The 21,953-nt window shown below is 49.5% G+C and overlaps 1 protein-coding gene across 1 annotated transcript; it reads left to right on the top strand.

The window, feature by feature from the left end:
* Nucleotides 1–29: 29 nt before the first annotated feature.
* LOC122377082 (Down syndrome cell adhesion molecule-like protein Dscam2) lies at nucleotides 30–20,898 on the top strand (the record flags this gene model as incomplete). Its single annotated transcript, XM_043357031.1, has 5 exons — nucleotides 30–42; nucleotides 4,087–4,248; nucleotides 9,966–10,115; nucleotides 16,710–16,842; nucleotides 20,712–20,898. Coding segments are annotated over exons 1-5 (645 nt in total), but the record flags the coding sequence as incomplete, so codon positions are not given.
* Between the last annotated feature and the right edge of the window lie 1,055 nt (nucleotides 20,899–21,953).

Below are 21,953 nucleotides of genomic sequence, written 5' to 3'. Positions count from 1 at the left end.
TTCGGGGCGATACGCGAGCGAGCAAAAGGATGAGCCCTGCAAGTGCGAAACTGAGTGGGGGTATTTCCAACTGACTTTTGCACGGCACCCTGCCAACCGGTCGCTATCGGTGTATCAAATCTGAGCACAATCGGTCCAGCCGTTCCTGAGATCTGGAAGCGGCACCCTCCACGTGCGCACGTGTAGTACACTTCAACGTTGGTCGTTGACGCATTGAAATACATTGCCAAGTTGCTCATAGGTACTCAGAATTTTCCGCCATTCTACGAAAGCTTGCTTCGCTCGCTCCGCTGGCTCGCTTGTAATAAAGCACGTAAAAAATATGTCAACTTAAAGTGCAATTTAAAAACAAAAATGTACGTCCACCTATGCACTACATTTCAAAGCAAAAAAAAAATGTCCACTTATACCGTTATCTCAAGACAAAAAAAAATATGTCCACCTAAAAGTACAGTCCACCGAAACGCTTTTTTGCACCCAAATTCGACCGGCTACCACATCAAAACTAACCGGCATAGGACAGCGGCCAGTTGATATTTTCTTGCTACCTACCTGACGTGTGCTGCCATCTAAAAGTCATCCTCCCAGCATGCGTAGTTTTCAAGTCCACCGAAAGACGAAATACGCTAAAGTCCACCCATCCCGGAATTTGGAATATGTGTGTTCTATTGATCGCCGAGGGACGCACCGCGCGTCTGGTGGCCCGTGTCAAAGGATCAGTCCGCCGTGGCACCGGACGTGCCCCCCCCCCCTTCGGCAGATGAATGGGAGGGGGGGGGGGGTATACGACCGACCCGGGGGCTCAGTGTACCGCTCTGAGGTAATGTGTAGTCCATCGTGGGAAAATTATCAATAAACTTTTAATTAGATGCTTGAGATGCTCGAGATGCTCAAGATGCCATGACTGAAATGGAAACACTTAATGCTGCTTATCAGAATAAAAACATTATTTTACACGCTACCCGATCAGCTTTAGGTAGGTCGGGCCTCGGCAATGAAGAAACTGTTTTAATTGGGCTGCTAATTGCTATTCAAGTTTGAATCTTTTTTAACATTTTCCGCAAGCTTGTTATTGACAGTGGCTTTGTGCATTCTTAACAGTTGGAAACAACATTGTTATTGATCTACCAAGAAGACCAAGTTTATGGATGAATGATTGAATGATAAAAATGCATGACATTTGATCAACTCTTAGGTCTGAAAGGCAAGAGGTCGAAGTGCGAGTTATTTCAGAACACGCTTTATCCCTCTGCTGCCGCTGTGGGTGTGCCCTTGGGCTGGCTGAGCTGATTACCTTCTACCGCCACAATAGGTCAGCACCTCCCGACCGCGCCGACTAAGGGTATCGGTGTGTAGGCGATATCCACAGCGAGTGGCGCTCCATTCTCCGCGTTCTACCGCTGCTGAGTGGCGCGGCGGCCGGTCACAGAGGCGCGCGGCCGCGCCTCTGACAGCCAACAGTCAGCAGACCGGCCCGGCCGGGAAATATGGCAGGCCGGCCATTGTGGCGCGGATAATGGCCGTCACAATGGTCCCGCCGGCCCGGTAAAGCAGACATTTCGGTCATTTCGGCCGGCCGCATTGACCGATGCCGGTAATTATCTGGGTCTGCAGGCGAGGGGGCTCTTAGCATGAGGGGGTGATTCTCTCTGCTCTCTCATGGCTGCCCCTCACACCTCTGACCTCGCCCCACAGTGATGTCACATGCCAGCCGTGCAGCTGCCTGCTTCGGCTGCTCACATTTACGCCAGCATCTGCCATGTTTCAGGGTTTTGCTTACCAGCCGGGGTCGCTCTCAAATTTTTCCAGCCATCGTTCGCTTCTTGTCAGTTTTCCGACCTCGGTCCTCTCGCTCACACCCTGCTTGCCGTGGTCTTGGTCCGCTCGCTCTCAGTTTTCCAGCCTTGGACCGCTCGCTCACAAATTTCCAGCCGTGGCGGCGCATAACAGCAGCCGGCGGCTCCGCCCGACCGCCTCCGTCCGCTCTAATCACCACTTCAGAGCTGCCCGATCAGACCCTCGGCAGCGACGGAGCCTTTCGCTCCGCGTCGACCTCTTCCCCCACCACACACCAGCCCCTCCCGATAGCCAGCCTGCCTGGTCCCAGACTAGACTTGACATCATACCAAGTCCGGCCTGACTTCACCAGACCGCAGCGGACGAAGCGACCACCTAACCAGGCCCAAAGACATTTCAACAAATGTAAGCTCACCCGCTCCGCGCACCAGAGTCGACTCCATGCCAAACTAAATACCATACCGGACCTAATATCATACCATCAGTATGATACCGTTCCGTGCTTCTATCCTCAGGATACTGAAATCTTTCTCCTCCACGCCGCAACCCCCCTCCGGGCTGGACAGGTAACTTTATCTCATGCGGGCTGCTCCCTTGGAGCGGCATCGCTGCTCCCGAGGGAGCGCACCCCGTAGCCGGGTGCAGTGAGTGCCATGGGGCTGGGTGGCCTGTCCTCTGGACGGGCTCAGCCCCGGCGACTCACTAGGGTGCCTGCCCAGACCAATGTCTCCCCCTAATTCCTAGCATCCTTCCGGCTCTGCAATGGTCTTGTCGACCGAAAGGGCCTAACCCAACAAAACAAACAAAAATATCATACCAGACGGACCTAATACCATACCGGACCTAATATCATACCAGACGCAGCCTCATGCCACCAGCTCGCCTGGGCCTGCAGACCAGGCACCCGGGACGGGCCGTGTCGGCTTACCGACGAATGAATGAATGAATACTGAAGCGGCGGTGCCGGCCCGTCAGACGGCCGACCGGGAGACCTCCGCACCGCAGCGCCCGCCGGACCAAATCCCACGCGAACGATAGTTGCCGCCGCCTACCCCGAACCTACTGACCTGGCGAGCCGCTCCGACCCTAGCCGGCTCCCGGCGCGTCAGCCGGAACAAGGGTAAATCATAGCGAACATCATTTTTCATAACCAGGGCGGCTTTGTAAATCGGTTTTCCTGCACAAAAGCCGCGACCTGAATATAAAGATGCTCCGGGGGGCGGCGGCAGTGATGGATAGGTCCATTAGAGCGCAGCCTAAATACGTGTCAGCTCGACGAACCTCTCCTGGGAGGCACCACAGCGACGAACCGGCCTGACGTATGGCCCTGCCAGCCAGCCGCATCTAAAACAATGACCGTCTACGAGCGATACTAAACAGGATGGCAGGAAGCCTGCCCGAAAAAGCCGCGGTGCAGGCACTGTACCTAATCCATAAAAAATGCGTTCATCTACGATGTTTGACGACAGTCTCCTCTGGTATCATCAGTTCTACCGTCCTGAACGCATTACGGATAGTTTCATTTGATCAGAGCACGCCGAAACGGCTGTATTTTCGCCGGTCGGCCGTCGCTGGTTGGACTTCTTGTTGTTATAAAGTCGTGGCCGGGTCCCGGGCGATACCGGGCGGTGGGATATCGGATCAAAACAAGGCCATTCTATAGGCCAATCTGTTCTGTCACTGGTAAAAAGCTCGCCGTCCCGGCCGCCTGTTGACGGAGATCCGGCGGCCGGGCGCGGCACGCTGAGATTGCCCATCAGGCGGAGGCAGCCATAGGCCGGCCGCCTGAACACAAGCCCCCGCTGCGGCCGCGGCTGATTGAAATTTAAAGCCCCGTACATCTCTGTCCTCAGAGCAGGGGACCAAGAGCAGCTGGGTCTTACCGCGAGCGAGGCGCGTCACGGCAAAGCCGAGCTTCGCCCATATCATTTAATTATAAATAGATGTCCCCGATATTTTCTTGTTTAAATAATATCTCAACGAATTTGGAGCGGCTTGGCCTCTAAACTCGTAGACTAATCTACTGCTTCAATAGTTGGTCAACAGCAAGAAAGCAAACTTCTAACGAAGGTGTTCGATTCAATTCACTCTGTGGTTGCTGTTCACACGAACTTCCTAGAAACCGGGCTGTCCGAACTCACAAAAACGAGAACATTTCTAAACGAACACATATCAAACAATAAATGGCGGTTTGAAATAAGACAGCCATTTCATCTCTAAGCCTATAACCCTCTTCACAGAAGCACACGACTCCATTTGACACGCAGCCCTGTTCTGTTCTGCCGGCAGTGGTTCTGCAAAGCTACCGAGTGACGGCGACGGACGGCTCGGCCCCTCTGGGCCAGACCGCCGTGCTCACGTGCCACGTGCCCGACCACGTGCGCGTCACCGTGCGCGTCATCTCGTGGGGCGTCCAGGGCCGTGTCAACGTCTACCCTACTCTGCTCGGAGGTGAGTTGTGCAATGCATTGCTTGCACTACACATACCTTCCTTTCTATTTGTACTTTACCTAAGCATTTTCTGAAACCCGGAACCTCTCTGACACCCAAATCCCATGATTTGCTGCGGGCTCCCAGCCCCCCGACAGGCAGTGTTAAGGTCACCTCTGCTCGGAGCTGCTGACACAGAGTCTGTCAGAGCAGCTACCTCCGGCCGTCTGTTCGGCGAAATTAGTGGATTTCTGTCAGCTGCCGCGGATTGGTGCTCCTCAGAATTCCAGTCGTCTTCACAGATGGGATCATCATGCAGCTGTCGGTCCCGACAGACCATTATAGAGCTGCAGAAATGGTTCGGCGTTATATGACTGTTCGTCTCTGTGGGACCTGTGACTGTCTGTTTCTGTGGGACCTGTGACTGTCGGTTTCTGTGGGACCTGTGACTGCTGTTCAGTGAAGGAAATGTGACTATTCCGTGTTCACTGTTTGTTTCTGTGGAATCTGAGACTGTTGGTCTTTGTGTGCCGTTTGCCTGTTATGCATGACTGAAGGCCTCAGGTCGCCGTTCAATGGTTGTCTGTTAACCCGCGCCCTGCTGGGGGGGGGGGGGGTGTTTGAACACCCCCCTTGTGGTTTTTCGCGAATATCTCAAAAACGGCGGCTTATCATACACCAATTCTACACATGTTGTAAAAATTGCAGACCAAGGTCATTCAAGGTCAGGTCACCAGGTCACTTGAAGTGACCTCACCTCATAAAAAGTTTCAATGTCTGTCATAGCTACACCGAGTGACCGATCGCTTTGGAACTTTCAGCGATTGCTAAGAGCAATAGCATGTACAAAATGTATATCTCAGAATTTTGATATCGATGACCTAAGATCAGGTCAATTTTGCGACCTCCCCATTATAAGTCAATGGGAGAAAATTGAAATGCGCCTATTTTGGACGAAAGACATTATAAACACTCCCAAACACCGAATTACAAGTGGTTTAGACACACTGAATATGAAAATGATGTCCGTGACCCTTGCTTATGCCCTGAGGTCATCTTAGGTCACGAATGGTATCTAACAGTTTTTCGCAAATAACTTTTGATAGAGGCATGCTAGAGCGATGAAAACGCCTCATAAGTGTTCAGCTCGACGATACGGATCGACTGATATGCAACATGACCCTTTCCGATCAGGTCATGACCTTGACCTGAGGTCAAATTTTCAAGTTGACCTTTCAAGGTCAAGTTATAGTTCATTCGATGCGTCTTGACAAGAGGAACACGATGCCGGTGACAGTAAGCTCGTACAAGGCTTGGGTCAAGAGTTATTGCAGAAAAACTGTTTCAGAAAAAATTGGCTATTTTTGCAGTTTTTGCCCCTTGCTGGCAAAACCGTTGACGTTAGGTCAAATCTGAGAGAATTATTCAGAAAGGGCGTTAGTAGGGCTATCGAATGCGCTTTTACGCGGCGCTGTAGCTCTATTGGTTCCCGAGTTATGCGTTGGCTTCTTGGAAATTTTCGACATTCGACCTGGAAATCGGCGAAATTTTGCCTTCAATGACCTCTGGTGACCTGACCTTTGACCTGACCAAAAATTGACTGAAGTGATTTCGTCATTATTTTTTACGCTCTTTCGAACGCCGCCTTCCGCGTATCGCTACGTGGCCCAGGAGCCGAGTTATAAGGGGGTGTTCAAATACCCCCCCCCCAGCAGGGCGTGGAAATCCAGGACCCCCAGCCGGGCGCGGGTTAATGTGGTCCGACATGTGACGCAATTATCTCGGTGAGCTTTCATCTAACCTCGCTCTGTGAGCCATTGTAAGACTCAGTTTCTTTGTCTCTTTTATGACCGTCGGTCTCCAGTCCGCCCCGCTGTATGGCAATCTCTCTCTTGAAGGTCACCACCTATATGACTACGGCCCTCTGCGAACACTGACGGGGTTTTGATGTCGGCGCCCGGTACGTTTAACGAGGCGCTGATGAGCGGAGCGGCGGCGCCTGAGCTGTTTAACGGTGCAGATCGCATCAGCGGTCGGCCGTGCGATTCATCGGATTGGTGCGGCGATCCTGCCGGAGAAGAGCGGTGGTCCATTAGCGGCCACCAGCCGGCGTTGGAACACTTTGAATGTGTGGGACTTCCCGGGCCCAGTGTCCCACACCGGCCAAGGATTAGGTTTCGTATCAGCGCTAGTTTCTGTGCGGGCCACTCGGTATGATTCTCAGGATTCAAAATGTGTCCCGTGTGAACTATCTAACACGATGACCGGTGCGGACCCATAACACATAGGATCCGCTGGTGATTTACCATTTAACATGGAGTCCGTATATTCAAATATGCGTTCAAGAAGACTAAGTAGAGCATGCAAGGCAATTGTTACGGATTGGTCAAATCAACCGTGCTTTTCTCAAGATGCGCAATACGCCTAATGTTTCTGGAGCTCACAATCCAATCTACAGTTAACGCCCGAGTACCTATACATAGTATCCACAATAAACGCCAATTACCTACATCTCACACGACATTAGTAGGGGTAACACCAACGCATATTTGGCTAATGTGTTGTTTAGACAGAAATAACCCTGCGTAGTGCGAAGTTCATCATGCAGCTGATATGACAGCCGATCTCATAAATTCAGCCGTTTCCATCCGTTTCCTTCCGGCGTGTTTCCTCTGAGCCTTTGCTGCGTTCGGTGCCCCGTCGTGCGGCTTTGGGATCTGATAGAGCCGGCGACTTTATATTCAATCTGCCAGACCCGGCTTACCAAACAAGTTTATTTCCTCTGCAGCGTATCTCATGAATAATTTTCGCGATATATGTGACCCTGGCTCCATTTCGGAGTCACTGAAGCAGTTTTCCTTGGTGTTGCTTTGAAAATATTTGTTGCGAGGATTCAGGTTATCGGCATTTAAATTGCTCTTGCGTAGGTAGATGCGTTATGCATTGGACTCTTTCGTATAAATGCATTTTGCACCGCGAAATAACTGACATAAACAAAATGAAACTGGTTTATTTAATCAAATCAACCAACTACATAGATACCTAACTTCTTCTGGGTAGATAGACATTGCCCATTTATGCATCAGATTGCCAAATCGATCTGTTGACTGAGAATCAATTTTTATGACTTACCTACCTCTATAACATTTCTACGGCTATGGATTCTCAGGAACTCGGTTGAAATAAAAGCCAGTCACAGTTGAACGATACATGCAGTCAACAACAACGACAAAAACTGGTGCAACACAACTGGACAGCTATATGCACGGTGCACCGTGCAGTTTGCACTACGTTCCTACAAAGGTCTCGGCCTTCTGACCGGCAAACCTTTGTCTATTTTCTGAGAGCTGTAAATGTGCGCGGGGCTTTACCACACACCCCACGTACTGCAGCGGTGCGGTGGGCGGCGGCGCGGCGATTTGGAACGCCGTCGGCACCTCGCTCCGTCTGATGAGGCACGGCCGACGTTGGCGCAGTGGGTGGACGAACCTGCTGTCGAACCCGACGAGCCCGCGCCAAACGACCACCCGCCGAGCGAGGCGGGAGCGCTCAAACGGGGCTCATCACCGAAATTAGATAACTCGGCCAATTAAATAGAGACGCGCGGTGGGTAGCGGGAACCACAATGAGATGAAAAGACCTCAGGCGTCTGTCTGTCGGGTCGTCGGTCTGCGGATCTGTCTGTCTGTCTGTCTGTCTGTCTGTCTGTCTGTCTGTCTGTCTGTCTGTCTGTCTGTCTGTCTGTCTGTCTGTCTGTCTGTCTGTCTGTCTGTCTGTCTGTCTGTCTTTCTGTCTGACTGTATGTCGGTCGGCCTTTCAGGCCTTTCGGTCTTTCGGTCTGTTTGTCCGTCGGTCTGTCGATCTGTCTGTGTGTTTCTAGCTGTCGCTAAGTACAAAGCTGGACAGTGGGCACCTTGAGGCTTCACACACGCCACTGGAAATAAATGGGCCAGAATTTAGGACCGTTGAGCTGCGGACCTTCATTACTCAGTCTTGTCAAAGACCTGCCACTGGGCGGCATGGTAACTGAATCCCATCGCAGGACTAGCCGTTTCCTTAGGGCTCAAGCCATGCAAGCGGAACACAACTGAGACCATATACCAACTGTCCCGTATTTTTGTAAGACATCCCTTGATGCTCGGGACATTTGGTACAATATCGGTGCATAGGCTGCTGCACAATGAATATTGAAGCACTGGATCATACGTTATCTATTATAAGGTGTCTAACTACTCACACCAATTAGGAACCTTTCCGGCGCTGAAAAGACAAACGGAAAGAGCGGGTAAAGGCTAATTTGAAGGCGCTGTTAAATGCTACTTATCAACATCAAGTTCAATGCAACTTATTTATATCAATCTCGATGTGTTAGTTCCCGCACTACACACGATGCTTGCAACCTCGCATCAGTCAATGGAAGTACGAACTTCCCAGAATGAGGTCGGTGAGAACGGCTGAGAGCCGTTCGGTTGGTGATCTGTTTGGAACGTCAGCGTGAATCATTTTATCTGAATTGATTGTAAAGGTATATGAATCCGACCTTACTACCCTACAAATCGTGTTGCTGCAATGCTCGTTCCTAAAATAGGCATCAATCTCAGTTGAGAGCAACGGTATCAAATTATCTTTCGCTTACATATTCCTGTTGAATTACACCAAACCTTGCACCTGTTCTATATAAGTCACCAAAATTTTAAATCACCAAATGAAAGTGCAAGTTTCTGGGAGTAAAAGTTGCCCATGACGCGGCCGTGCAATCTTAGAAGTAGTGCGGGTCAAGGTGGACGGGTCGCGGGGAACAGACAGAGCTCCTGGGACCGGTATGTCTCATGTACGTATAGGCCGGATGTGTCTCAGAGACGGACGGGACATGTCTTAGCAGCCAGTTCTCTCGCTACCGGTGTGGCTCAGCAGACAGGACCTCTGTCTTAGGAGACAAGTCTCTGTGTCTTCGAAAGCGGGTTTGGTATGTCTCTGCAGACACAACTGATGTATGTATCTCTGCAGACACAAATCACGCATCTTTGCAGGCAGTTGCTGTGTGTCTTTGCAGACAGTCGTGGTGCATCTCTGCCATCATCGTGGTGTGTCTTACCAGACAGTACAACAGGTGCAGCATGCCACTTCAGACAGGCGCGATGTATCTTTGCAGACAGTTGCCGGTGTGTCTGGAACCATTTGTTGTCGGCCGGAGCGCAGCAGTCAGCGCCCAGCTTATTTCCAGCTGCCGTGAAAATGGTGGCGGCCACGGCCGTATATTGGTGCCGCCGAGACTGTCCCACCGGCGACGGAAAACGACCAAAGAACGGCCGGCGCCGGCACCGGCAGAACCGAATGAAGAGAATCACTGCTGTGCTGGTCTGATGTGTCCAATGATATGTGCAATTCATTGATTATCTGTGAACGACTTGTGTATTGTAACTTGTACGTGTTAGGCATCCATTTTTTTTTGCGCTGGTCAAGCACCCAGGGAGTCACGTGCTGTACTGATAAGTATGTACCTAATCTGAGGGAGGCCTACCCTGATCTGGTGTGTCAACTGTCCATTGATGTGTCTTTTGTTGGCCTGGTGTGTATTGACCAGTCTAAAGTGCTGATCAGTTGTACAATGGCGTGGTTGCTGTGCTAGTCGCGTACCAGTGAATAGGCATCATGTGTACTGAATGACGTGTTTGCTAGTCATTTGTCCTCCTGTGACGCGTAGGTACTGAGCTGATCAGTGACATTGACTTTTTCAGACGACAAATACCACATGGTGCCGTCCGGGGAGCTGCTGGTGCGTGACGTCACCAGTGATGACGTCACCGACCGATTCCTGTGTCGCACGGTGCATCTGCTGACGGACCAGCACGTCACCAGCGAGCCGTCAGCCAGGGTCGTCATCCGAGGTGAGTCGGTGCGACCGTCACCGGCCGTCATCGACCGTCATCGGCTGTCTTCCGGTCATTAACCCTATTCCTGGCGGGGGGGGCCTCAGGAGCCCCCCTGAGGTTTTTTGGTTATATCTCCCAAACGCGTTGAGCTAGGAAGCTCAAATTTTCTGACTTTTCCTAAAAGGCTTCTACGCAACATGTCTGAAAATTTTGAGTTGATCTGACCTCAGGTCAGGTCACCAGAGGCGGTTTGGTGACGCTACCTCAGAAAAGTTTGCAATCACGCCAGAGCTAGAGTTTTTGACCGATCACTTTCTTCTCTTCAGGGTTTAGTTAGGGTACCAGTATGTGCAATTTGTATATCTCGGAATTTTGATATCGGTGACCTAAGGTCAGGTCAATTTCGCGACCTCCCCATTATAAGTCAATGGGGGAAAAATCAACTCCCTGTTTTTACCACTAAAACGGGTCGGAATGGCCCCATATACCATACATGACTTCATATACGATCAACCTTCACTACCTTGAGGTCTGTTTTGTTGTTGGGCAGCTGTGAGGTCATGTGACGTCATCAAAGGTCACCAGCGGTTTTTGGCCAATAACTCCGTACAGGAACAAGATACAGACGCGTGGATGGTCTCATTGTGTTCAGCTCGTCAAGACGCATCGAATGATATACATGATGACCTCGAGGTCACGTGACCTGAGGTCAACCTTTGACCTTGACCTTTCGAGGTCAACATATATATCATTCGATGCGGATTGACGAGAGGATCACGATGATGCCCTTAGTTTGTTCCTATCTTGACTAATTCGAAAGTTATTCGAGAAAAACTCTCCATATCTACAGGGTGGGGCAGCATAATCGGGAATAAATATCAAACGGGATTATTTGGTCATGAATCTAAAAATATAGCTCCAAGCACTATTTTAGCAACATCCTATCAATCGGTCACCTTTTACCTATCCCTCATCCTATTTGACCGCCCTCGGCGTCGATGACCTTCTCAAGGCGGGTCCAAAAGCACGCGCATGCACGTGCAACCTCCTGCTTGTCCATGATCGCCCATCAGCTTCGTACCTTGCACTGAAGACTGTTTTTACTGATGATAAGTTGTTCATTAAACTTCTACCAAAAAACGCTCCATGTAAAGAATTTGGTCGGATTTAAATCGGCGGAGTTGAAGGACCAGAAGTTTTTGGTTCATCTCAGGTGGAGGTGCCCTACACAATAACATGTCGTCCTCACTGCAGTACCAGCACGGACAGAGTCCTCGTAAGACGTGATTTGGACCGTCAGTGATCCTCTCTTCCGACGGCTCCACGTGAGTCTGCCAGAGTGCGGTTGTATTTACCAGAGGTGCTCATTTTATCCGGGCTCGATGAAGTAGGGTGCACCACGTGCACCTCCCTTGAAGACCACCCATAGGTCCATCACCCCAACAGGACAGGGCCTCCTCTAAGGATTTTTCACTGGGTGGGCAAAATTTTCGCCACTTCCCCGCCCAAGGGCGGATCCAGCCACTTGTTTTGGGGTTCAACCAATTTCAAAACCTGTTACCGGGGGGGGGGGGGGGGGGTGCGGGGATGAGACGAAATAAGCTGTGCCATTATTGGAAATAAAATGATAGTTAACGTTTGTCGTATGTTTTATGGTTAGCGATGCTCGAGCGATTCGTTCCAGATTACATGTACAGCCCTCAGCAGACTGCGTGGTAGGTATTCTTTTTCCGACAAAACTGATTATAATTCAAAAGTCATGTTATCAGTCGGTCGAAGCTCACTGCAAATAGATGCGCCATGCTCCACTCCTTCGATAGGGCCTATCAATAAACAAAGCATACCTACGCCTTGTGTGGCAACAAAATGTTTAAGTTCGTTTTGGGGGCAAATATAAACTTTTGGGTTTTGTTGCCAAACTGGATGGAAAATGCATACGATGATAATGCCAATCTAAGCTGCGGAGTCTCGCGCATCTTTCTGTTACGATTTCCGAGTGCCCGATAGCATAGTATTCGCGTTATTCTCGGTTTTGTCGAAAAAAAGGATACCTACCACGCAGTCTGCAGAGGGCTGTACTTGCAGCCCTCCGCAAAAACTGCGTGGTAGGTATTCTTATTTCGACAAAACCGATACCTAATATCTCAAAGGTTATGATAATCAGTCGGTCGGAACACATTGCATATAGATGCGCCATGCTCCACCCCTTCGATTAATTCAGTCACTGAACAATGTGTACTCTTACCGTAGCAAAAAAGCATAAGTTTGTTTTGGGGGGAAATATAAACTTTTGTGTGTTGTTGTCAAACTAGATGGAAAATGTATACCAAAATAAGCCCAATCTAAGGTGCGGAGTCTCGCGCGTCTTGCTGTTACGATTTCCGAATGACCGTTAGCGTATTCGCGTTATTCTCGGTTTTGTCGAAAAAAGATACCTTATACCACGCAGCTTGCAGAGGGTTGTACCTTTATTGTACGTGCCTTTTCACTTACGAGACAATTACTTGATAACTCCAATATCGGCAGGGGCGTGGCCAAGGGGAGAGGGAGGGGCCACGGGGGCAATGGCCCCCTCCCTTGAGCGCAGAAGGCGCCATGGGGGCCCCACAGGCCCCGGGATATTTTTTTCTAACACTGGATAAAACGTATTTTACTCGGAAGCAAATTCAAATCAATTCAAGTTTCATTTCTGTGGCCCTGGTTACCCGAGGTGCCCCTGATTACCCAATGGGCCCCTGCACCCTTGTGCAGGGGCCCAGACCACCCTTGTGGCGCAGTTGGCAAGTGCGTTCACGTTTGGTGTGGGAGGTCCTTGGATCAAAGCTGACCTCTGGCAGCGTTTTCCTCGGCCGGCTCCTACCCAGGAGATGGCAGTAACTGGGGAGTGTTCGCTCGATCGTGGGGATTACCGCTGTGCCAGCCAGCGCCCCCGGCCGCAGGTACACGGGCCTGATCCGCCTTTAAACAGATCCTTCGGTCCGGTGACATGTCCCGAGGGCACGGCCTCGCTTCATGTCCCGGAGCAGCCCTCTGACCTGCCGGGCCCGAGAAATCGGGATAGCCCCAGCGTGCGCACCAGTGCGGTGCCACCTGGGGTGCGTGACAGGAAGCGTGCGGTCAAGGCTGTCCCGCGTAGCGGGTGCCGAAAACGATTCGTACCACTGCCGTGTATATAGTGTACTAACCCAGTATGAATGTGTGCTACTAACGACAAAAGCCCGGGTCGGGCAACAAAAATATTAAAAAAAAATGGGCCCCTGCACTCATCCGAGGACCCCCGGTTTTCTGGGGCCTCTGGTCGCCCAGGGGGCCCCTGGTCGCTTGGGGTTCTGGTCGCCTGGGCCCCTGCCCCCTGGTCGTCTGAAAGAACGTTTGTCACCTGCAGTGGCATAGCCAAGGAGGGGGCCAAAGGGACCATGGCCCCTCCTGGAAGCCAGGGGTCCTTATTCCATAGAGGCCCCTGACTGACACAGTGGGCCCTTGGCGACGCAAAGGCCCTGCGGCAGATCCTTTGACACAGCTGAGTAGTTATTCTTTGGCCAAGAGAGACCCAATTTTAGAGCCTTGGGGCCCTATTGAAACCAGGGGGCCAGTTGGATGGGATGGGTCCAACTTGGGTCCAACGGTGTGTAAACAGAATCAATGCGTTCCGACTGTTGGTCTGACCCTATATCGGTTTGAGGGAGCTCGGATCGGATCCACTGTCGATCTGAGGGGCCCTTATCGGTTTGAGGAGGCCCTCAAATGACCTGAACGGGCCCTTAGTTTGTCTGAGAGGGCCTTACGTCGGCCTGACTGGGCCTCTGCAAGTGCAAGGGGCCTTTTTTCGGTCTGAGTGGCTAGACGGCTTATATGACCCTCAGACGGCTTACGAGGCTCTCATGGGCTATAGGGGCCTGTGACGGTCTGAAGAACCCTCATCCGACCTACGGGTCCTCAGACCGCCATCAGAACCGGCTGGCGACTCTATGAAGCTATTCGTGGGCCTGTCTAACAGGGGCCCATATACTGCTTATCCCCTCAGTTCTAACATTGTTTGTTAATGAATATTTTTTCCATTTATTTGGGCCCCATCTAAAAAAATATTGGATGCAACCCGATGGCTTTTTGGATTTTGAGGGGGTTATCTTGCGCCCTTGTGCGTTTAGCCCCCTCCTTGAGGAAATCCTGGCTACGCTCCTGAATATCGAACAACCAGAACACTTTTTTTGACCTTCAAACAGCATCCAGTTTGCTTAAGACCGGAAAGGTAGTACCGGACGTCCGGCCGGACCTTTATTTTTGCATTTGCTTCTGGGTGGGCAAATCGACGCCACTGGGTGGGCAATTGTGGCGACTGGGTGGGCATTTGCCCACCCAGTGGGTATGTTAGAGGAGGCCCTGCAACAGGATGTTTACTTTGCATGACCGCTGGAATATTCTCGATACAATCCCCTATATGGCATGCCATTCTTTTTTATCGTAACCCAGTCGGTGATAAGATTTTTTGTCGCTGAAGTTTTGAACATTGTTTCTTTTTAATATGCTCAAGTGCTTCTTCCTTATATTCAAGTGAGTCATCTTGTATGTCCTCTGCTAAGAGTTATTTTACGACGATTACGTTAACCTGTTGTCCTAAGTATCCCCACACAATCCTTATCGTCCGTGATAACACGTTGACCTGCCCAGCAACCTTTACGTGGAATTGCAGGGTTTTAAACAAAATGTTCTTGTTTTACTTGTTTAACATTAGTGTCTATGGGCGCGCGCAAAGCACTTGGAGCACCGTCGAACTATTTTGCTGCTCTTTTCCAGGAAGTTGCATGCTCATGGATGTAGTCATGTCAGATGATGCACAACTTTTGGGCGTTTCATTGCCATAATATAATTTATAAAAATAATGCCATGCCTACTCATGATCAGAGCCCAAAAAGCATTCCCGATTATGCTGCCCCACCCTGTAGTGCCGCCATTTTGACTTTTTCGACCCCTGTGACGTCATCTTTGACCTGACCTGAAAATGACCTTAGTAAAAATTGTAGATCTTGGCCGTGCGTATCCGATGCCGTTTACCGCTTGTCGCTATCTTGCTTCGTTCTCGAGATCTCAGGGGGGGCCGAATCGGCCCCCCCCCGCCAGTTTCTTGTCCCGGCGGAGCCCGCCAGGAATAGGGTTAAACACCATCCCATCATTAAGTCGCCAGTGTGCCGTGTGATGAGACGAATCCACCGATAACGTCGGAATTTAATGCATCATATCGAGACATTTTCATGAAATTGTAACATTTGAGGTGGAAGCCTTTGATATAGCTGTAAAGTTAAAGACGAGGGCAGTAGTTGGCAGTGGTGATGATACGAGTACAAGTATAGGTATGTATGTGAAATCCACACATTGCTTCATATCTAAGTTCTTTTTACTTTTAATCCATTGGAGTGATGACAATTTAAGCCACAGATACCTCCAGATAGCAAAATATGAAATATTGTTTTGCATTCTGTACGTCTGATAGGCAACAGAAAACCCCAAGACTGTAGGTAGGGTAGACCGGGGCAAGTCGCCCCGCCGAGGTAAAACGCCTCACCGATGTTTCTCGGAACTGGCAGAGTTCTGGGGGAACATCATCTCTTCTATAAAACGTGCACTATATGATCATTATATGAGCAGACTGGAAAGAAATTGTGACGACTCTTTCGGCAGATATAGCCAAAAATGTGTTTTTTGAGTGATTTTTATGTTTTGTCATCAGATTATGTATCATGGCGTTCTTTTATGGTCCACATCAGGTTAACGAATTTTATGTATTTTGAACAACTATTGTCTAACGCTTATCATGCCGGGTTGGTTCGTGTTAAATTATGTCTTGCTGGAGTGCAAGGCGTTGTTCTCTGACCGAACTACGTGATGGGGTAAAACGCCCCAGTAGGTCGCGGGGCAAAAAGCCCCTGGGGCGTTTTACCTCATGTGTTGTTCGGGCTACCCACTTTCTAATGTTCGGTAGCTGGCGAACAGGAAGTTTCTATGTCTTTATGTGTATTTTTCTCAGCAACTGGATGGCAAAGGAAGTATTTGGTTAACATTTGCATTGCAATAATTTATTATTTGGTCTTATGAGGTAGGTGAAAAACCTGCTCATACAATAGTGTCATAGCTGAACACCTGACAGGATGGAATGTGCTAACTTCAGTGCCGTGCCTCCAGAGGTCTAACGGACCTCTCACATAAGATTTAGCCAACTACCATGTTGAATCTTTAATCTTAAGTATGGGGCTACTTGCCCCAGGCCGTGGGGCGTTTTGCCCTGGGGTTGGGGCAAAATGCCCCATTTGCAGTTGCTTCACAAATCACTTCCTAGCTTGGAGTCCGATCATAAGTGAATGAATTTGAGGGGTGCAATTTAAAGTAAAATGTCCAAAGAACGCATTGAGCACAAATTTGGCCTCCCAGGTGATGTGGGACAAAATTTATGTAGCAAAATAAATTATCTGGGGCGTCTTGCCCCAGGCTACCCTACTAGCACATCTTGGTCATCTAGATTTCAAGAACATCAATTTCGCCACCTAGTCTAAAGGGTAGCGCGCCTGGGGAATGATATGACAGAATAGGTGACTGCTGATCATTCGTTTTCCTCAGAGCGGACGCCGTCACCAGGAGGCAGCCTTCCAGTGATCGTGGCCTCGTCTTCGGCTCTGCACGTGCGGGCGGGAGACGACGCTGTCCTCTTCTGTGTGGCCCAGTCAGACGAACGCACTCCGCCCCGAGTCAGGTAGGTCCGGGCCGGGCCTCTGTTCTTCGGTGTGTCTCAATCTGACAAGTCCTATCCAAGTGTGACGAGCCTCAGAGACCAGAATCCAACCCTGACGAGGTAAAGTACGCACGACGCAGATACATCGGAGACGGAATTCTGAATCCGTCCTAAATGCAACGTAATACGATACAATTCCTCTTTCTTTCCCAATTTCGCTAATCCCAGAAACTCTTCCGCTTATAGGCTAAGTGCTTTCTTATACACACATTTCTGATGGGTTAACCCGGCAGTTGCTGGGGTATTTCGCCACCCACCGTTTGCTGGGGGGGGGGGGGGCGTTAAACGCCCCCAGCCGATAACTGGAGAACCAATAGACGCAGCGAAACGCACGAGGCGGCAAACGAAAGAACGCGACAAGACGCTTCAGATGAGTACTTTAAAGTTGAATTTTGAGGTCACAGGTCGGGTCAAGGTCAGGTCAAACACCTGAAATCGGGCTTTCAGTAGCATGGACTTCAGGACTTCGCAATGGGCGCCTCTCGTCATAAACTCTGTCAAAACGGTACACAATCCATCATATAAGGCCTACAAGAGTGTCAGCTAAATGTAGGGGTCAGTCAAGCATAGGTCAGGGTCAAGGTCAGGTCAACCGGGTAGGCACATATCCCCGAAAATCAAAACTGATATTCGCAGCCTGTGACACAAGTTTTATGGGTAATTTGGGGCGTAGAACACGATGGTGACATTCATTTTATCATATGTGTACGTGTTTGGCTAAAAAAGCTCAATTTAAGAAATGCATGTATCATGGTCGTGAAGTAGTCACGAGAAATTGCCAAGATTCAGTTCAAGATTTTGGAAAATTCGGAACGATAATCAATAATCGAAGATAGCCATTTGATTGTTCAAGGTATTGGCAGTCTAATGGCGTTTACGGCATGTCTGTATGTCTATTCTGTGCGTTAGGCGGCACGGGCGGACATCGATAGCAGCGCCTCTATCGGTCACTAGGGAAAGCTGGGCTGAAGGCGACGAAATACCGGCTGAGTTGTCACAAGATAGGTTTATAGACATCCGTCTTGTGAAAAAGTTGAACTTTTGCCTCCAATATTTCTACAGACAATTTTAGAAGTGCCTTCACATAGATAACAAAACCGTTTAAATTATTTTATTCACTTCAAGCCTTCCCTATTGTTCTTGATGATGCGGGATTTATTTCTAATTAGTGTTTCTAGCTTAGTAAAAGAACATATTGTGCAAACGATGAAAAAAGCATAAATGGAACATTTTAAATGCAATTTTCTGTAACAAATAATGGTAAATTATCTACACATCAAGGAAAAGGTGCATGCTAACTGATAATTTAAAGTTCTTGGGGCCAGTTGGTTTCTTCTTTTCTTACGTCGCCCCAATGGCCGCGAATACACTTGTGATAACGCCTATCGGATTTTATATTATTTTTTGAACATATGCCGTTTTTGGTCGAAAACTCAGAAATCATGACGTCACTAAAACCTCGATATCTCAAAAATTTTCCGACCGATTTTTTTAACTTTGTCACAATAAACTTCAATCAATTCCCTACAGGTACCCAAAATTTGGCGCGCCTGCGGCGCGCCGTTTTTATACTATGGCCCGGCGAAAAAAGTGGGGGCGTTTGACGCCCCCCCAGCAACTCGCGGGTTAACTTAGGTGAAATTACCATCCTCACGTTTACATGCGAGATCTGCAAGTACAAAATTCAACGAAATATTCCTACCACGGTTATCATCACAATCATATTTCACAGGTATGCCTGATATCAATACCGCAGAATTAGCATTTTACATCCACCGGCTCATTCTGAATTGCCAACTGTTCTTTTGGGCCGAATCGATCATCATCTGGCTCCCCGGCGTGCCCGTGGCTGTGTGTCCGGCTTGTAACGTTCTTCCTTGACGGAACCTCCTTTATCCGCTGCACGGCCTGTCTAATGCTTAACGATAAGCTGGAAGTGATTTATGAACCTTTCCCTGCTACAAAAATCTACAAAACAACGCTTAGGAGAACGCGGATTGTCTGCATCTGCATATTGTTCCTATAATGTTCAAATCTTCTCCACTAAGTTATTATCCCGCGAGTTGCTGGGGGGGGGGGGCGTTAAACGCCCCCACTTTTTTCGCCGGGCCATAGCATAAAAACGGCGCGCCGCAGGCGCGCCAAATTTTGGGTACCTGTAGGGAATTGAATGAAGTTTATTGTGACAAAGTTTCAAAAAAAATCGGGTCGGAAATTTTTTGAGATATCGAGGTTTTAGTGACGTCATGATTTCTGAGTTTTCGACCAAAAACGGCATATGTTCAAAAAATCATATAAAATCACAGAATAGACATACAGACATGCCGTAAACGCCACTGGACTGCTAATACCATGAACAATCAAATGGCTATCTTCGATTGTTGATTATCGTTCCGCATTTTCCAAAATCTTGAACTGAATCTTGGCAATTTCTCGTGACTACTTCACGACCATGATACATGCATTTCTTAAATTGAACTTTTTTAGCCAAACACGTACACATATGGTAAAATGAATGTCACCATCGTGTTCCACGCCCCAAATTACCCATAAAACATGTGTCACAGGCTGCGAATATTAGTTTTGATTTTCGGGGATATGTGCCTGCCCGGTTGACCTGACCTTGACCCTGACCTATGCTTGACTGACCCCTACATGGAGCTGACACTCTTGTAGGCCTTATATGATGGATTGTGCACCGTTTTGACAGAGTTTATGACGAGAGGCGCCCATTGCGAAGTCCTGAAGTCCATGCTACTGAAAGCCCGATTTCAGGTGTTTGACCTGACCTTGACCTGACCTGTGACCTCAAAATTCAACTTAAAAGTACTCATCTGAAGCGTCTCGTCGCGTTCTTTCGTTTGCCGCCTCGTGCGTTTCGCTGCGCCTATTGGTTCTCGAGTTATCGGCTGGGGGCGTTTAACGCCCCCCCCCCCAGCAAACGGTGGGTGGCGAAATACCCCAGCAACTGCCGGGTTATCTTATAAAAACAGCCTAAAAACTGTAAGTTTTTCAGAATTGAGTACTTGAACACTGAACAGCCATGACGATTCGTTACACACACCATTTTCTCGGAAAAATGACATAAGACAAAGTGTAATGTCTGTTGAGCTTACTTTGTGATCAATGAAAGATATGATTCACTTATTCAGAAGTCAGCAGTCAGCTCGGCAACGCGAGCCTTTGTTGGAATAATTTTGTCCCTAGAGAAATGAGATATGAAGGAGGCGGCGTAAATCTTCGCCAAAATTCATCTTGCGTTCTGACATAAGTTAGTGGAGATACCGTCGGGAGATGCCTGGCCGGCCGGCTTTTCAGGCAGAATCCCTCCGCATTCACTGCACGGGACGAAATCGCGGCACATTTTGCCGAGCCGGGGGCGAGTGGGTGTTGTGCTCTCACTCCGGCTGTAGGGTTCCATTCGGAGATGGTGTTGCTCATTGAGTTTGACTCAGGCTGGCAGGTCACGTACGGGTCACGTACGGACCGCCACTGAATAGTGGTCGTGATTCTGCTGTAGCTGCGACTGACGAAAGCACAATTGATTCGTTATATAAGGGAGAAATGTATGCAGAGTTACTGTACACGTAGGTACGCCTGCCAGTGATGTTTAAAATCACATCGCACTAGTAGCAAATATATTTCTGTTTAACTTCTTGAGTTGAAGGTATAAATTGAATATACTGGATAGTGAATTCTATTAAATGTCACCTTAGATTGTGACAAATAACAGTGCATTGAAGTCTCGCCCACCAACTAGTATACAAGGGAGGTGCACTCACACTTCAGCGCCTCCGTCATACCCTACACTGCGTTATTTCTTTCGACAGCTGGACTCGAGACGTGACCGGTCGGCCGGAGCCAGTGCCTGCGCCGGTGACCGGTCATGGTGACGTCACAGCCTCAGGTCACGTGCTCGCAATCCGTTCAGCAAGGCCGCGTCATGCCGGCTGGTATCACTGCAGGGCGGACGGTGGCAACGGTCACGTGACTGAAAAACTACGGCTCCATGTGCAGGTGGGTTAGATGATGGGGGAAGGGAGAGAGAGAGAGAGAGAGAGAGAGAGAGAGAGAGAGAGAGAGAGAGAGAGAGAGAGAGAGAGAGAGAGAGAGAGAGAGAGAGAGAGAGAGAGAGAGAGAGAGAGAGAGAGAGAGGAGAGAGAGAGAAGAGAGAGAGAGAGAGAGAGAGAGAGAGAGAGAGAGAGAGAGAGAGAGAGAGAGAGAGAGAGAGAGAGGGAGGAAGGGGCATAAGGTGAGACAGACAGACAGACAGACAGATGGAGAAAGACATGACAGACAAACCCACAAACAAAGAGCGAGGGAAATGACCGGGGTATGTCGGGAAAGACCGAGCTATGTAGATGCAAACAGTGGTCAGTATTTACATATGCATAGTGTCGGGCTGCACTGTGCGGTCACCTTGGCACTCTCCGGTCGGCCGGACTGCTCCGTAAAGGTCAGCGCCGCCGCCGCCGCCTGCCGCGCTCCCAGAGAGCTGACGTGACCCGGCCGACCCGGCCCGACACGGCGGGCGGCCGCGGTGGCTGACCGAGCGAGCGGCATGCGGCGCCGACTGCCGAATTACGGCCGCCCCACCGTATAACTGGTGGCTCGGATTGGATTTGGTGGCACCGGCCGAGATGGAGCCACTGTGATTTTACCAGAAAATGCGGAATATTCTGCGCGTGTGTAGTTTCGTTCGGTCAGATTTGACCCACTTGGGGCAATTGAATGTGGAGTTCATAGCAGTACGGTTAGGCAGGGCTAGGTATGCAGTGCACTATGCATGCATGTATATTTTGAGGTTTCATAAGTGCGCTATGTTTCGTAACCTTGGCCTGAGGTCTTGGACATATGAGCTAGAAAGTCGCCTGGATTGCAAGAAGAGTGAACAACTTAGTTGCCAAGTTTCTGCATATTTCAGTCATTGCCGTCCGCAAATAGGTACCAGCACTCACTGAAACACGCCAGGCTATCTTCGAACAGCAGGCTTTCCCTTTTTGGAAAGTCAGAGAAGTTTGGCCGCACCAAAGTTAGATGTGCCCAAGGACTGTGCTTTTACTTTTTATTAC

Source organism: Amphibalanus amphitrite, unplaced genomic scaffold (genome assembly GCF_019059575.1).
Source record: "Amphibalanus amphitrite isolate SeventyFive unplaced genomic scaffold, NRLGWU_Aamphi_draft 002501F_arrow, whole genome shotgun sequence".
In the NCBI taxonomy this organism is placed as follows: domain Eukaryota; kingdom Metazoa; phylum Arthropoda; class Thecostraca; order Balanomorpha; family Balanidae; genus Amphibalanus; species Amphibalanus amphitrite.
The sequence above is the reverse complement of the archived record's forward strand: the minus strand, read 5'-3'. Positions and strand labels throughout refer to the sequence as shown.